At 41.6% G+C, this 16,576-nt stretch overlaps 1 protein-coding gene across 1 annotated transcript in view; it reads left to right on the forward strand.

Annotated features, from left to right (window-relative positions):
* Nucleotides 1-16,576, forward strand: part of COL24A1 (collagen type XXIV alpha 1 chain) — a 168,085-nt gene that overhangs the window by 44,019 nt on the left and 107,490 nt on the right. Inside the window, exons 9-14 of the mRNA XM_083620538.1 lie at nucleotides 718-771; nucleotides 4,890-4,934; nucleotides 6,819-6,872; nucleotides 8,095-8,139; nucleotides 12,078-12,131; nucleotides 15,631-15,675. Coding sequence (XP_083476664.1) covers nucleotides 718-771; nucleotides 4,890-4,934; nucleotides 6,819-6,872; nucleotides 8,095-8,139; nucleotides 12,078-12,131; nucleotides 15,631-15,675 — 297 coding nt within the window. The remainder of the gene's footprint in view (nucleotides 1-717; nucleotides 772-4,889; nucleotides 4,935-6,818; nucleotides 6,873-8,094; nucleotides 8,140-12,077; nucleotides 12,132-15,630; nucleotides 15,676-16,576) is intronic.

Genomic DNA, 16,576 nt, shown 5'->3' on the forward strand with positions numbered 1-16,576 from the left:
ACCCTGGCCGATTTTCATTTATTCCAAATTTACATAATCTGCACCCTGTGTATTTAGAATGATTTGAAAAAATGCAGACTGTGTTCTGTTCTGAACTGTGACGGGCGGTGGTGGTACTTTTGCCAGAATTTATTGCAGGTTCATTTCCCTACCTCCCTGACATCCTTGTCCGCTTAGCTGCTCCCATGCAGAAATCTTCTCAGATCACCTCAAATCCTACCAACTAGTAGGGTTTTGAGCCGCAAAATAGCCATTTAGCTTGGCTTCTGAACTATTGCACCACGGTACCTGATAGCAGACAGCGTTGAGTAAATTCTTATGTAGATACTGAAAACCTTCTCACATGGTTCCCCACCCCAGTGTAAATAGCAATTGTATGACCAAGCTCAGGCTCAGTTTCTGTAATCTGCATTATAAATCACTGTCCCCTGAGGGAATCTTCCATGTTTCACTTTTTCCGAAAAGTGGTCTAACAGTTTCCCTCATGAATCAGCCTGTGTCTCGCATTTCACCACTGAATGTCACGGCCCTCCTCTTCCGCCCACTAACTGTTGAGATACATGTTCCATTGCTTGGTTGAGTTATCATGTTGATGCACAGGATTGACATTTTCTGTAAGTTACGTGATAGGCAGTCTTGAATTGAACATTTAGGCCTTACCTACAAGTGAGAAAATGCATTAATTCTTCTTTCCCCCACCCCTTTTCTTCAATTCAGGGAATTCTAGGATTGGCTGGCAACCCTGGGGCTCCAGGTTACCCTGGCAGGCAGGTGCAGTAACTATACTTCAAACCTAAACTATCACATTATTTTTTTTACTACATACCCAAATAATCAGATTTTCTTCTTTTTTAAAAATAATAATAATAATACAGTCACGAATACAATCCCACAATAATTTGTCTTTTGCTCTATTCTGTTTAAGTTTGTTGGTTTCTTTGCACAGTTTATTCACAGAGCAGTTATAAAAGAATGGACGGTGGTTGCGGCCCATCACCCCCTAGCTCCCTGGGGTGAAACACTCCCAACATGGCGGCCAGCTGTTGGGGAATTTTCCTGGCTGTCTGCAAGGGATGGTGGGAAATCCTGCCCCTCTCGAATTTAAACTGCCCAATTATGGGCAGGAATGTGTGTGTGTGGAGTCTGGGCGGTAGACTCGACTGGAGAAGTCTTTGTTCTGGTTTGCCACCTGGGGATGTAAGTTGTCTGCACCTGAGTATGGTCGAATTTGTTCCATAAGTGGAGATTAAAGGCAACATGCAATATAGTGAGTGGTGTGCCATTTGTTCACTATGGCGGCAGGGACACGTCATGGTAAAATCACAGTTAATGGTTTAATCATGCTCAAGGTGATCACACTCAGTCCAGCTTGCCCTTGGTAGAAACAAACCGTGATCCTTGGATTAGCAATATGCCCAAACCAGGGATCACAAGACACAGACAATTAACCAATAACAAATCTTGGCATATCACCATGTTTTGTAAGGAGCAAAGCAAAGTATGATTCTGGCTTTGGTGTATTGCAAAGATCCTTGAAAGAGATATTATACTAGGTAAAGTACATATTGAAGAGATGCGGAGTTTTGTGTCAGGATATTGTGTGTGCATTTGTGTTTACAAATCTAGAAGTTTTGTGTTCTGGTAAAGTTTATTGATATAAATTAGGCTGGTCGCTCTGTTTTTTGTTTTAATTTTTTGGTTTGTCCTATGCAACATTTGTCTTAAACTTCTATGAATAAAGAGATATGTAGATGATAGGCTTTGGTATATTTCCCCCATTGGAGCAACAACCATGTTAATATTTGTTTCCTGCTCTCCTTTTCTTTTGTTTACAGCTCTTTCTCATGCTCCTTTTATGTTTTTGTTTCTGTATTATTCTGAGACACACTTGCCTTCTATCAGAAATGTTAGAAACCAAATAACCAGCTCAGTAGACACTCAGAAGTTACAAAAACTCCTTCTCCCCCACTTTCCCCAACATCTGTATTGATTCTTGTGGAGGAATAATTATGTGATAAGCCACTTTAGGACAGTAAGAAGCACCTGCTGGTTTTCAACCCCAGTTCTGATGGGAGTATATTTATCAGCACCAGAGTCGATCCAGAATCTGAATCTGGGAGTATGATATTAACAGCTGCCACTAGCTTAGTTTTATTTATATAAAAGCAAAGAGGCAAAACTTGAGTCAGATTCTCAATTCTGGCCAAGCTGAAAGCCTGAAACAAGCATGAACCAAAAACTTTTTTGTTAGGTTCTGTGCCACCCCTGTCAACTTCTTCCCCCAGGCTCTGTGGCTTTAATTCCAAGAAAGCATAAAAGCCTATTTTTAAACTGTAAGGGAGTCTTGGTTCTCACTGACTGAATCTTCTCTCAAAAAGGAGTTTCATGATTAAAAGAGAGCAAAAGACATTACATGGCAAGAACATCTGGCAAAATAATGGCTTACTTTTTTAAGCTGGCCTGTTGCGCTGCCGACTTAAAATTGGCTCCAGGTCTTCTTTGGCAAACCCATTTACTGTGTGTACACTGAAGGTGTACCAAATAAGTAACATGTGCAGAAAATAAGTGCCCTGTGGATGACATACCCAAATCCTTAAGCACATCTGAGAATACTGACTTCCAAGCCCATGAACACCCTTTGTAAAACACAAGATTAAGGCATCGATAGTGTCGGTGTTCCCTGTGGGAAACACCAGTTGTGTTTGTCATGCGAAGTGCCCAGATTGTAGAAAGTAAGCAAAGTAGTTACAGCATACAGTTATGTTATCTGTCTCCAGTTCAAGCTATGGTCAAAAATATCCAAAATGGATGCTTCTGCATTACATTTTCCACAACTCTTTGCTTGGGGCCAGTTCCTATAAAGACAAACAGGTCCTGCCAATTCTTCAAACCTAAACCACCTCAACAACCAGATCAGTCCTCCACACGCCACTGCTATTGGCCAGCTGAAATCCAGTGACTCGTTATCAGGTGTTAGAGCCAGCTAACCATGCATCCTCCATGTTGTTAACATCTTAATTACGGGTGTCAACAGGAAGAACCAAGATTGGGGCTGTACTTTTCAGAAGCACAGTCATTAACTGCAAAGGAAGCTGAATTAAATGAATAATATCAGTTGCAACTGTCTTTGCAGGCTCATGGGGTGTGTACAGGAAGTAGATCTGGATCCACTTGTAGATCTCTGGGTAGTTTTCAATGAATCCACAAGGCTCTCTGACTTCCAATAAGAAAAAGGCCTTCCTTGCCACAAAAATAATAATGAATAAGAGACTGCTGAGATGAAGAAAGCTTTGGGGGATGGTGTGGTTCAGGACTAGGATTTTGTGTGAACTTTGTTCTGGTATTGAAAACAAATTCCTAGGCTGAGTGTATGCTCAACTGTTAAATGGGCCCACGCTCTTGAGTCGCTCCTTAGCTCCTGGTTTCTTTTGGTGAATCTCAGTATTCTATCAGAAAACAAAAGTTCACCCAACGAGCTTGAATTCTGTCCACCTTAGAAGGTGTTGGGATGTGGGTGGCGCTGTGGGTTAAACCACAGAGCCTAGGACTTGCCGATCAGAAGGTCGGCGGTTCAAATCCCCGCGACGGGGTAAGTTCCCGTTGCTCGGTCCCTGCTCCTGCCAACCTAGCAGTTCGAAAGCACATCAAAGTGCAAGTAGATAAATAGGTACCGCTCCAGCGGGAAGGTAAACAGCGTTTCCGTGTGCTGCTCTGGTTCGCCAGAAGCGGCTTTGTCATGCTGGCCACATGACCCAGAAGCTGTACGCCGGCTCCCTCGGCCAATAAAGCGAGATGAGCGCCGCAACCCCAGAGTTGGCCATGACTGGACCTACTGGTCAGGGGTCCCTTTACCTTTAAGAATGTGTTATGTACTTTTTAAAGTGTTGGTCATTCAGGTCAAGGAGGTTAAATATTAATCACCATGAATAGCACAGACTGAGGTCCCTCACAGTGGTCCTCAGAGTTTAGTAGAGAGGCACAAAGTGGCTCGCCAATTAGATATGAAGAGTTAATGGTTGGTGATGGTTGGTATCCTCACGGTTGGGCTACTGCCAAAAGTTAGCAATAGGGAACAAAGGGTTATTAATATGGAACAAGTCAAGAACTGAAGAGCCTGCTGAGAACCAGCCCTGGAACAACAACAAGAAAAAATACTACTTCAAATGCACTGTACTTTCCCTTCAATATTTGTGTTGGTTTCTTAATTGTTTTTAACCACTGGAACTTTCATAAGCTCGTTAATATGTTAAACGACTCTTTCCATTAAGTCAGTACATACAGAGAGAGAACCAACTAAAACATCCATCGTCATAGACACAGGATTTCCTTAATACACTTAATATCAGGAACAAAGTTGAATTCCAATGTACACATACGAAGGGGTCAGTTTTATCCCTTAGTTTTGGCTTTTGCAGTGATTCTGTGTCTGCTAATTGGTTTCTAATAACTCACAGTCATGAATAGGGGCTATAGCAACAGGGTAATAGCCTGCCAGCTCTTCCCAACTATCAAGCACTTTGAATGACTGGAATCAGCATGTTGTTCTGGGAAATGTCTGGAATTGCATCCGAGCTTAAAAGTTTATTAAAAAATGGTTGTGAAGTCATATCAAGCCAAGTCTCTAATTGAAATGGGGTGAGGTGCAATCCCTGCAAATAATTAACTGAAAGAAAAGGAAAGAAAGTTGCACCCATACCAAGGGAACTATATGTTGTTGTTTTAAAAAAAACCCTCTGCGTATTTGATCACATATAGAGAGTTCTGACTTACACAGTCATAATTTTTGAAAAAGCGTTTTGCCAGTTTTGCAAATGAATAGCTATGGCATTTTAAAATATAGTATCTCTGTGTATTAAAAATGAAGTAAAAGGCATTTCTTCTTGTGCTAGGGTTTAGCAGGACCAGAAGGTAACCCAGGCCCTAAAGGTGTAAGAGTAAGTAAGCATTTTTAAAGGATTATGACATGCATGACTTTATTTTATTTTTTGCCCATTCACAATGTAGCATGGAACTGCATATACTTCATTCAGATTTACTATTTTTTCCGTTCACTGTGAGTTATTCACAAACTGTGTTTCATTGAAGTTCATGGAAGGGTTTGTTTCATTGTGCTCACAGTCTACAGTCTATCCATTCTAGTGCTCCATCTTTGATTGGAATACAAAGAGAAAGAGACAGACCCCAGAGGGAAATAGCATTGTGTGGATGTGCATGTATGGATGCTGGGCATTTTGTGCCTGAAACAATAGGTTTTGTGTTGTTAAGAAGACAGGATGGAAGAATAAAACAGACTTTCCCCACAATTATCAGGTTTGCAAAACTAAAGGTGTGTTTGGACGATACTTTCCTGATTTCTCCTCTGAACGCAGTAAGATTGTGAGGAGGTCTTGGGCTTGTGTGCTTCCACCCATTCCCTTTGTAACTGACCCAGAAGAGAGTGAAATCTCCTTTGATCTTGGATATTGAACTTGCTAAGCAGAAAAGGTTTAAAAGAGTTATGTGTATGCCATCGAAAAGTGAAGCAATCCATTGTTCTGTTTAGAATAGCAGTTTTAGCAGAAAGGTGTAACAGTCCAGGGACATGATCAGCGTTCAGTCTGTTACCACAAGGCAATGGTGGCTAATCTGTGTCCCTCAAGCATTGCTGAACCACAACTCCCATTGGGCCCAGCCAGCATGGCTGGTGATGAGGGATGATGGGAGCTGTAGTTCAATATCTTAAGGGCCATGGGTTAGCTACGCCTGCCACTTGATCTAGGAACTAGTTTGCTCATTTCTTTTAAATGGAAGAGGTTACTTCAGATTCTAACGAGTCACTGCTGAACTAGTTGAACAGCTAGTCAAGCCAGGACAACAAGCTCTGTAAAGTTAAAGGACTTAAGTGCTGTTTTACACTAAATTTAAGTCAGTGGCCCAACTTACTCAGCATTATCCATCCTGTATTTTGGGTTCCCAGCATCGTTTTCTGGTGTGCATGAAGTTTATTTTTAACTGGAGATGCTGGGAATAGAACGTGGGATCCTTCTACCACTAAGATTATTCATTTTAATTGCCAATTAGTGGAATATTTTGTGGCAACATCTGAGAAATATGACTCTTTTTCTCAATAAACATTTGCTTGTCACCTTGGTTACTACTGCACAGATTTTGTTTTCCTTTGTGGGTTTTCTTTGTGTGTATATGTATCATGTGCACAATTGAGAACAGTTGTCTTTAAGTTATAGTTTTCTGTATTTTGACACTATAAGTATAGACTACTTGGACATACAGATTCAGTTCCTGTTCTGATGCCATGTTTGAAAAATGTATCAGAATTGATACAATTGGCTGTTAAATTGGTGGGGGAAATTTAGTTATCTTTAAAAGACAATAGGCTGATTGGGGGAAAATTAGTTTGGAAGAACAATTCACAAAGTGAAAATTATGCAATTAAAGCTAGGTGTTTCTTCAATATTTGAATTAAAATAACTTTATTCGATTGTTCAGCCTTGGAAATAGGTATACAAAAGTTACTAGCCAATGACAGATTTTAGGATCAATCTCTCCTCATGTTAGTCACTCAGTTGTGTCTTAATTTTCTTTTTTAAACAACCCCAGTTCTTGAATCTTTCTTGCCATGGGCAACCAGACAAGTGACTGTTTATTCTTTTGATCAGTTCCTTTAATTTCAACAATAGGGTTTTCTCTGCATCATGTTTTCCTGCTTAGTTAAATTGCATATAGCATTTGGTGCTGGTCATCTATGAGCGTAGCAAATCGTAAGTGACTTTGTGCTGGAAAAACAATTTCTGATCTGCTTATTTCTTATGTTTATCAAGGGTTTCATTGGGCCCCCTGGTGTGGCAGGACTGCCTGGACCCGAGGGAGAAAGAGTAGGTTTTATGGAATTTTCGCGCATTTATGATAAGAAAGTGCCATGAAATCTAAATGTGACATGCATTTCATAGGACTCTGCCTCACATACACCAAACAGAGGGCCAAACTAGACATGGCATTAAATGGGTCATTTCTCTTAATGTGCACATTTCATAAAATGTAAACAGCTGCTGCAAGGGAACTCAGTTCTCCAGGAAGTGTAATTTGTCATGTCCTCTCCTTCCTTAATTTAACAACAACAACAACAACAAAAAATGTGTTTATTCTTATGGGTTTTGGGGTCTATTCTAACGCTATTGACCGAAACAAGTGAGAAATGAATGTGAGATGCTTTGGTTCAAGTAATCCCTTTGGATGCTGTTTAAATTTATTACTGCCGTGCACACTGCCCATGCTTGTGCCCCAGAAAGGTCACTTCAGTGCTGCTAATGCAGCAAAAACAACAACACAGGAGGCAGCACTTATGAGTTACCAGTCTCTGTAGCCACAGTGGGTGCTGTGATTCTCCAGCAGTTTAACTTCAACTCTGGAGGCGAACTCCATCGTCTTTCGGGACAGACAGATGCCAACATGTCTACATATACTTAGATATCTGGTCTTTCATTGTCCCTTGAGCACAGAGACAAGACTTTGTCTATTTTTGCAATAGACAAATTACTCAATTTTTTTTTGACATCAATACAAATGGAGTCAATTAGGAGCCAATAGTACCCACAGGTGTATATCCCACCCCTATGCCACCCCACCCCCCAAAACATAGCTATCATTTTGTGCACAGTTTACTAATTTGGCTTTTGGGGTCAGTATTTGCCAGCAGCCTCATGTTCTAAATCTGTGTGGAGTCATTCTTTCAGTGGGTCAGCACCTATGCTTTGAAACGGCTTGCCTATTAACGTTAGGTAGGCCCCTTTTAATATAATGTTTTAGATGTCTACTAAAAAAACTTTATTTCAGCAGGACGTATAGTTTAGTTACTCATACTTGTTTTTAAATTTTGCTAATTTTAGCTGCATATTATTGAAAATTATTGTGCTGTTTCATATATGCCACTTAGATTTTGTTTAAAAAAAATAAGCAGGCTATAAACGTTATGGAATTAACTGATTTATTAATTAAAGATTGTAAACAAATAACAAGAACAGTAATAGAAACAAACTGCACTAACAAGAGCCTGCAACTTTAATTCAAGGATTCCATTCTGTGACGTTTTTGTTTCAGGGCATCCCAGGTTTACCTGGAAAAAGAGGTCCTAAAGGGAGACAGGTAAAGTGCCTCAATGTTTCATTCATTAATTCATTCAGCCTTTATCGGCATAATGGGCCAATGTATTCTAATGTATTCTGTACTTAGTTTGCTGCTTATTTAGTTTAATTGGTTGTTCCCTTTTATATTCTGTCTTAACAATGTTAAAATGCTCAGCTTTTTTTTTTTAAGTTTTGTTCTGGAGGAAAGGAAAGGTTTCTTATTAAAAGGATGTTCTGTACAGAGACCTGAAAAAGAAAAAGAAAGGGGAGGGGAGGGGAGGGGAGTAGAGGACCGTATCAAAGAGTAGGAGGGCGCAGACAGAATGGAGGGGACCTCAGTAGGATTTTGGAAAGAGGAAATAACGTTTTAACCTCCTCACTTTAGTTGTAAAACCTTGCTTCGAGAACAACTTAGCTTAATCAGAGTAGTGCTTCTTGCTGTCTCATAGACCTATGCAGTGAGAGACAACATGAGAGGTAGTGCTCTGTGAAATAATAATAATAATAATAATAATAATAATAATAATAATAATAATTATTATTATTATTATTATTATTATTATTTATACCCCGCCCATCTGGCTGGGCTTCCCCAGCCACTCTGGGCGGCTTCCAACAAAATATTAAAATACAGTAATGCATCAAACATTAAAAGCTTCCCTAAACAGGGCTGCCTTTAGATGTCTTCTAAAAGTCTGGTAGCTGCTGTTCTCTTTGACATCTGGTGGGAAGGCGTTCCACAGGGCTGGTGCCACTACTGAGAAGGCCCTCTGCCTGGTTTCCTGTAACTTGGCTTCTTGCAGTGAGGGAACCGCCAGAAGGCCCTCGGCGCTCAGTGCTGGACCTCAGTGTCCAGGTAGAACGATGGGGTGGAGACGCTCCTTCAGATATACTGGACTGAGGCCGTAGGGTTGCTCCTAAAGAAAGATTCAGCATTTGAAATGCATCAGGCTAGTTTAAATGATGGGGAGAGCCATTCCCATGCACCTTTCTCCATGTGTGAATTACACTCCTTGAAATCCAAAAAGCAGCTGTAGTGGTTTTGTGGTGCCTGGCTTGCCCACCTGGGCCGTAATAGCTCCTGAGTTAGATCTGATTTCCACTCCCCACCATTATATAGGCTGATGTACTGCTTTCAAAATGGTCTTGGCTCCATCTTGGTTACTCTTTTGCTACCGTTTCATAGGCAGTAGCATTAGAACGTCAGACTTTAGGAGAGAAAAAAGGGATTCTGCTAAGAAAGCAGTCGTGATTAGTACTTCAAATATTCTTGGCATACGTGAAGTGGAACAAAATATTAAACTGGTTAGCTTTATTATTAAGAAAATTATAGGGTTTGGGCTACAAGCGTTTTTAATATTCTGAATGTATAGTATGTTTAAATAAGAAACACTCTGTTATTCAAAACATATGTATTAAGTTTCTTTTCCACATTATGTATATTATATGAAAACTGGCATGTTTTACTGTATTTGAAAGTTATTGCCAATCGTATTATATTTGATACACAGAATTTTTGCAAACGTTATATTTGGTCGGGAGAATAAATTACATGAGGGCTTTCTTATACATGGAATTATTCTATACAGCTAGAAGTCAATCTGATGTAGGACACTTCATAAATTGGATTTACAGTTTTCCAGTTTAACTCACTGTAGCTGCAAGAACAATCAATCATAGTTCCTAGTAAAATATTAATAGACTTCCTCCTAGGGATGTTCTACAGAAGCCCAGCAACTGGTACTATTTAATGCTAAAGAACAGTGTACCACCTGAATTCTTACAGGGATGTTTAAAATGTAATGGGAGATAACGCTTTTAAAAAAGACAAATTCTGACAGTGGCTTATAGGAGATTTAGACTGGCATCTGAAGAGTTATTTTCGTATCTCCAAAAGTTTTTGGACTGTTATTGTTATTATTTTTTAAAGCAGAGGACTGTCTCTTTGCCTTATCAGATACTGCTTTTGAAAGCAGCCTCAGGTGTCAAAAGAGAATGGCTATAGTAGAGTATCGTTCAAGGAACACAACTTGAAAGTACCCCTGGGAACGCAGAGCTAGCAATGTAATTCTTTGGATCCTGATTTTTAGGACTTCTCAGTTTTCTGAACAGTGTTGGATTTAAAACAACGCCGACCGATATTTGAGAATTAAAGAATTGCCTTGCTGTAGCAGTTCATAGCAGTATGAATAGAATTGTGCTCTGTTCTGTTCTTAGCTTTGTTTTGTCTTGCTTTTTTATATATAATGCTGACTTGTTTTAAATAGGCATGGTGTGGAGTTGCAGTGGTTGACCGATTGCTGTCACAGTAAAAGTTGATTCCCAGGGGGTCATTAACACAATAGGGATACAGATATTTATCCAGAGAAACACTCAAAAGGAGTTCGTACTTCACCACTTGCTTCCAGTAGCAAATGCTGTGGTTTGGCAGTCACCTGACCTCTAGTTGGTTGTGTCACTACTGGTTACCAGGAGGTAGAGGGGAAGGGGTGAGGCAGTGGTGAGGTCAATGTGGCACAAACGGATATAATATGCATGGGTTGCTTGTTCATGCATGTATGCGGATTGTTTGATTACTCTTGAAGACTGTACACTTGAGGAGGATTCATGCAACCCCCTCAATGCACCGAAATAAGGTTTGTGCATTCAAGTTACATCAGAAGGAGAACCACTCATGTAGTGCTCCTCCACATGAGGAGGAACCCCATTCCAATTTTGAACATGTGGATGTGGGGACACTGGCGGAGGAAGAGGGGTGCAGGGGGAGCACACCGCCCCCGGCAGTGTGATCCTGGTGGGGTGCCATCGCGGTTGCCCCCCTGCCCGCACTGGGCGCCATGCCTCTGCAAGCGGTGCGCCACACCCCCAGGACTCGCGCCACATACCTGCAGGTGGCACGCCATGCCCCTAGGACGTGCACCAGCCCCGTCCCCACCTGCTCTCCGCTCCCCCAGTGCCGGAGCATGAAGCTCCGCCACTGTGTGTGGGGAAATGTGGTAGCAGTCCATGCAAGTCATCACATGAAGCTGCCATCCTGATGGTGTTGACTCAGTATGCAGCAGCTGTGAAAAAAGATTAATTCGACATTGGGGATCGTTAGGAAAAGGTTTTTTGTGGGCGGAAATGCCTATGTCATAATGCTGTTGTTCAAATCTGTGGTCCAACCCTACTTGCGTATAGTTTTGGTTTTCCTCACTTCAAGAATGATACGGCAGAGCTGAAAAAAGTTTGTCAAAGGGCAACCCAAACGATCAAGCAGTTGTAGAACTCCCCTGTGAGGAAAGGTGGCAACGTTTAGGAGTTTAAAGTCTAGAAAAACGGTGAGCACGAGGGAGCAGAGGGATATAAAATGATGCTTCATGTGGAAGATGCGGCTAGGGAGAAACTTCTCTATCTTGAAATGCTAACATCAAGGGCCAATGGAGCTGAACATTGAAAGGTTCAAGCCAGGTGGCAGAAAGTACTTATTCACATAGTTCATAGTTAACACTATGGAATTTGCTGTCACAAGAAGTGGTGGTGGCCACAAATCTGGACAGCTTTAGAAGAGTGTTAGGCAAACTCATGGGGGATAAGGCGGTCAGAGGCGTCGTAGGCTGCATGCTTCTGAGTAGCAGTGGCTGGAAACCACAGGAGAGGAGAGTCCTGTTGTGTTCAGGTCTTGCTCGCAGGTCTCCCACAGGCATCTGATTGGCTACTGTGAGAACAGGATTAGACAAGATGGCCTGATATGCTGGGGCTCTTACGTTCTTTATGTGGGAATCAGGCTGTTAGAGCTGGGAAGCCGATAAGAGACTAAATTAGTAAATCAATGAATAACCCCCAAACACTATTTGGTTTGAAGATTCCTAAGAGCAAGTCCCTCCCCCCCCCCAGCTTACTCTCAACATATAATGTTAAATATGCACTCATGTATGCTGTGACTCCTAACAAAACTATTGGTGATGTTTTAACCAGGGATTACCAGGTGATATTGGAAATAGAGGCCCCCCTGGTCCTGATGGAAGTCCTGTAAGTATGATGTAATGCGACGGAAAACAATAAGGTGGAATTTTCGAGCTTATTCAGTGTCTGACAACCTGTAAGAGGCGTTGCTCCAGGATTATAACACATTCCTATCTATAAGAGGTTACATTTACCTAATACGAGGTTAACCTCTCTCAGTATCTGGGTTGGAGAGATTGAGCATCCTAGGTCCCTGTGTTTTCAGAACGACATTTTAAGGTCAAGCTAAATGCCAAGTTAAATGCATGATTTTGTTTGTGTATCTTTAACCTAATAACAGCCTTGGAGTAATTGGCATGCAGTATAGGAGGAGAAAGGGAACTTCACCTCATTCCTCATGCCATTCTTATTCTTATTTTTTTTTTTGCTATGTGCCTTGTGGTGGGGGCATGGGTGAGCTACTGGGGATGCAAATAGCAGAATCCCCCCCCAAATGCCCCAAATGTTTTGTTTTGTGCCCCACATCTCATGTCTTTCCCCCAGCTTTTATGAAAACCCATTAATAATAATAACAACAATAACAACTTTACATACATGCACACTGCAAAGAGCAGAGCTAGTGTGATCCCAGCCACCCATCATCTTAATTTGCCCAGAGCCACTTATTTCCGCTTTAATATGTACGTTAGCAGCAGTTCTTAGGGGTCCAGAAATTCCTAGGAAGGTCCAATTTACATACAGTGTACAAGGCTCAGAAAATCCTGCTGGCATTGCATAGCTCGGAGATAGCCCTGGTAGCCAGAGTTCATTTGTCCTCTCATCCTAAATTTCCACATACGTGCGTATATATATATATATTAACATATGCACATTTGTGTCATGAGTCTGTGTGCAGATTATTTTAAGCATCTGAAAGCTACATAACTGCTGAAGGTGAATGGCAGTGTTTTTCTTCAGGAGAACAATATTATGTAGATGTATTCATCCTTTTCTCTTATGTTGCCGTCCCAGTCCAAATCAGGGCTTCCCTTGATTGTTTTATTATTATTATTAATAATAATAATAATAATAATACAGATAGACAGATTAGGTCAAACATTTTACTTCTTAGGGATGTCATCAGAAAGAAGGCAAGTGGTTCCTTGGTTGTATTCATGATAGACCCTTATAACAGTAACTGCTGTTGTGGAGCTGTGGACCCACGCTCCTGATCGCGGCATCATTGCAGAGCCAATCCGCCACTCCTGCCACTGCCTGACCTCAGTGTTACCCCACTTCGGTCCCACCCAGGGAAGGTGCAGCAGTGCTGATGTTGGGAGGGCATCTCTGTCACTCGGCTCCACCAAACCAGCCGCTGCAGCTCTGTACCAGCTGAACACTTGAACTAGGACTTAGGAAGAATGTCGTCCTGGATGGCTAGGAATTCACAGCAATCTGAGTTTGTAGTCTGGGATGCTGCAAGCGCCGGACACCGTCAGAGCATTTTATGGGGGCTTCTTAAGAATTGCTTATATCAGAATTAGTTTGTTGTGGGGTTCGTTTTGATAAGTAAAGAAAATACCTTGGACCTTCGGCTGTGTAAGAAGCCTGAGCTAACTGCTAGCAGCTGCTTCTTTATAAATGCTCAAATAAAATATTTTGCAAATGCTGCTGCAGAATAAACAGTTTAATTATAGAATCAAACTTGGCAGAACCTGGATTCTGAGAAAGAGAGAGACACACAAAAACTATTCAGTGCAACTGAGAACGTTTATATAGAAGAAGAAGAGGAAGAAGAAGAAAAGTCAATAAATCCGTTTGCAAAGGAGTTCCTTCTAATTGTCTGTGACAGCTGCTGCTATCGAACAACCAGTCAAGCCTGCCCCGCAGGGTTGGTTCAGGCAAGCTGCCAAACCTGCAGCTGCTGCGGTGGGGAGGGTTGCAGATGCTAATAAGATAGTTATTGCACCTACTGTAGGAAAAATGTGGCTCAGAAGCTAATTCAGGTTTCCTCCAAACTCTGACATTAGAACTTGAGCAGCTGGTAATGAAGAGAAACCTCTGTTTAAAACATACCTAGATGTCATACGTATACCCAGCACTTTGGATAAGACACAGATAAAGGCAACTACAGATCTCTCCTTGTACCATTTGCAAATGTGCCCACAGGCCGAAAACATTGGCAACCCTTGCCATATGCTCTCCTCTATTCTGCTATAATAGAATAGAATAGTCTAAAGAATAGTTTTAGGTATAGTTGCTTTTCTACATCACCATTTTAAAAATAGGAACTGGAAATGAGGGTATACAAACTCCATGATACAGATTTGGCCACCTGAGTAGCTGTTTAAAGTGCCAATGACTGACATGAATGGAGGAAACAAACAAAACGAAAACCCTCTCTGTGGTTCTTTGTGGCTTAATAGCACGTGAGGCTGCAAATCAAGAAGTCCCTGGTTCGAATCACGCTTCAACTTTTGATGTCACTTAATCCTTTTAGATCTTATTAAGTCCCCCTCTAAAACATGCCCCCACGTCAACCATCTGCCATATAGGAATAATACTATTGGTTTTTCCTGCAGGGTGGTGGCAGGGTGTGTGTGGAATGCTTTGAACACTTAAAGTGAATGTGAACTATCATTATTTGAAAAATAATGTTGATTGTGAAGTAGGAATTATTGTAACTGTGCAGCAGAATTGTCAGCCCCCCTACAGGTAAACCCCCACCACCATCACAGATCCTTGAGTGCAGCAGTGGTCTGCATGATGATAAATAAATAAAATGATATATTTCACACATTAACAGCGAATCCTCAGAGCTGCAAAATGGAAATATGTGAATCAATAACCTCAATTCCGTTGCATACTGAACAGATAAAGCAGCATATAAATGTAAAAAACAGAGCAAAGCACCTTTTTGCACAGAGTGTGGAATTTGCTGCCACAAAAATCACATGCCCAGATGCATGAAAGGTGGGGTGTCAGAGCAAGAAATGGCACAGAGACAAGGCCACAATTTTTATTTTGGGTTACAGCAACCTGGGTGGCTGTATGGTACAGGGCAGGTCCTATTCATGCAGCTCATTGCAGTCCAAGACCCCTTGCCCATGTGCTGGCGTCTGTCCACAGGGTGTTGGCCTGAACTTAGAAGCCTACTTACAAGCATGGACCAGTCCTGGTGGGCTCCTTAGGAAACCTGTGAGCGTTGCCAAGCAGCAGCCCCCTGGTTGGGTTGGCTGTTAGAAGGCAGACTCTCTTAATCCCTTATTGTGGGAGATCCCCATTGGGGAGCTGGGAGCCAACCCTCTGCTTTGCATGGTAATTACACAGATTCATGGAGAATCAGCTGCTTGTGATCATGAGTGCTGTCTGTCACCTGCAGGAACAGAGGCAACATGCCTCTGGATGTTGTGAGCATCTTGTAGCCATCTGGCCACAGTTCTGATCCAACGGGGCTCTTACATTCTTTTTCCCTATGCCGAACTCATATCCTGCAACCTGTGCCCTGTATTTGTCACATCTGAACTTTTGCTTAGAAACATGCAATTCTAATTGTTTTACGCCCATTTTTTTTAATTTTTCAAAGGGAATTGTTGGTGGTGTTGGTCCTCCTGGATTTCCTGGACTTCGAGTGAGTAGATATGCTTCATCCCATAGACCTTTTTTCAAAAGTTCAATTAATTACTCATGGGTGTTGTGCCATTCATTCACAGAAGTTTCTGCTAAATTTTGAGGGGATTTTAGGGATAGTGATTTGCACAAATTTTGAGGGGATTTTAGGGATAGTGATTTGGCTGAATGGGAGCTGGGGCAAGATGGAAATGGAACAGAAAGCAAAAGGTTGTGGGGTGGGGGAGGTTTGCAGCCAGGATGAATGAACTTGAAATAAAGAGCAAAGTAGGTCATGCTGCAACACAAACTATGCATGTTTATTAGAGAAGCTTTCTTTTTTTTTAATTCCGGGAAAAATACCAGTGCTTAAATGAGTTGGAATAGAGAAAACATGGCTTGGAGATATATGCCTATATGCTATTTACTGAATAGGAAGAAGTGAACTGCAGTCTTTTAGCATGTAACTGAAAACATGAGCCACCTACACAGATGCATGGCAGCGCTAATTCTCTCCAGAGGAAACATGCATCAAGCAATCAATAAGGAGGGAGGGATTGTGTTGGCATTTTGTGGCCAACCACCCCATCCTCTGTGCCACAACCACCCAGGCAGATGCATGATAGGAGTATGTGCTTATCAGAATGCAAGGCTATAGCACATGTGTAGCATCTGGCAGTGCTGGTTCACTGCCAAACTTGTGTGCTCTGTCTCTGGCCCCTGGACAAAATTAACTGCTCTGCCATTAGAAGCAGCTTTTAAAATTTGATTCTTGATTGCAAAAGTCTTTTTGCATCTTAATGCATTTGAGAAAGACAGTGGAAAGCTCCAATGCATGTTTAGTTATGTGAAAAGATGCTCTCTCAGCCAGAAACTCTTTTCGTGCGCGAGATCCATAGCCATTTCACACCAGTGGCAAAAGT

This window comes from Podarcis filfolensis (assembly GCF_964270895.1).
Source record: "Podarcis filfolensis genome assembly, chromosome: 6".
NCBI lineage: Eukaryota > Metazoa > Chordata > Lepidosauria > Squamata > Lacertidae > Podarcis > Podarcis filfolensis.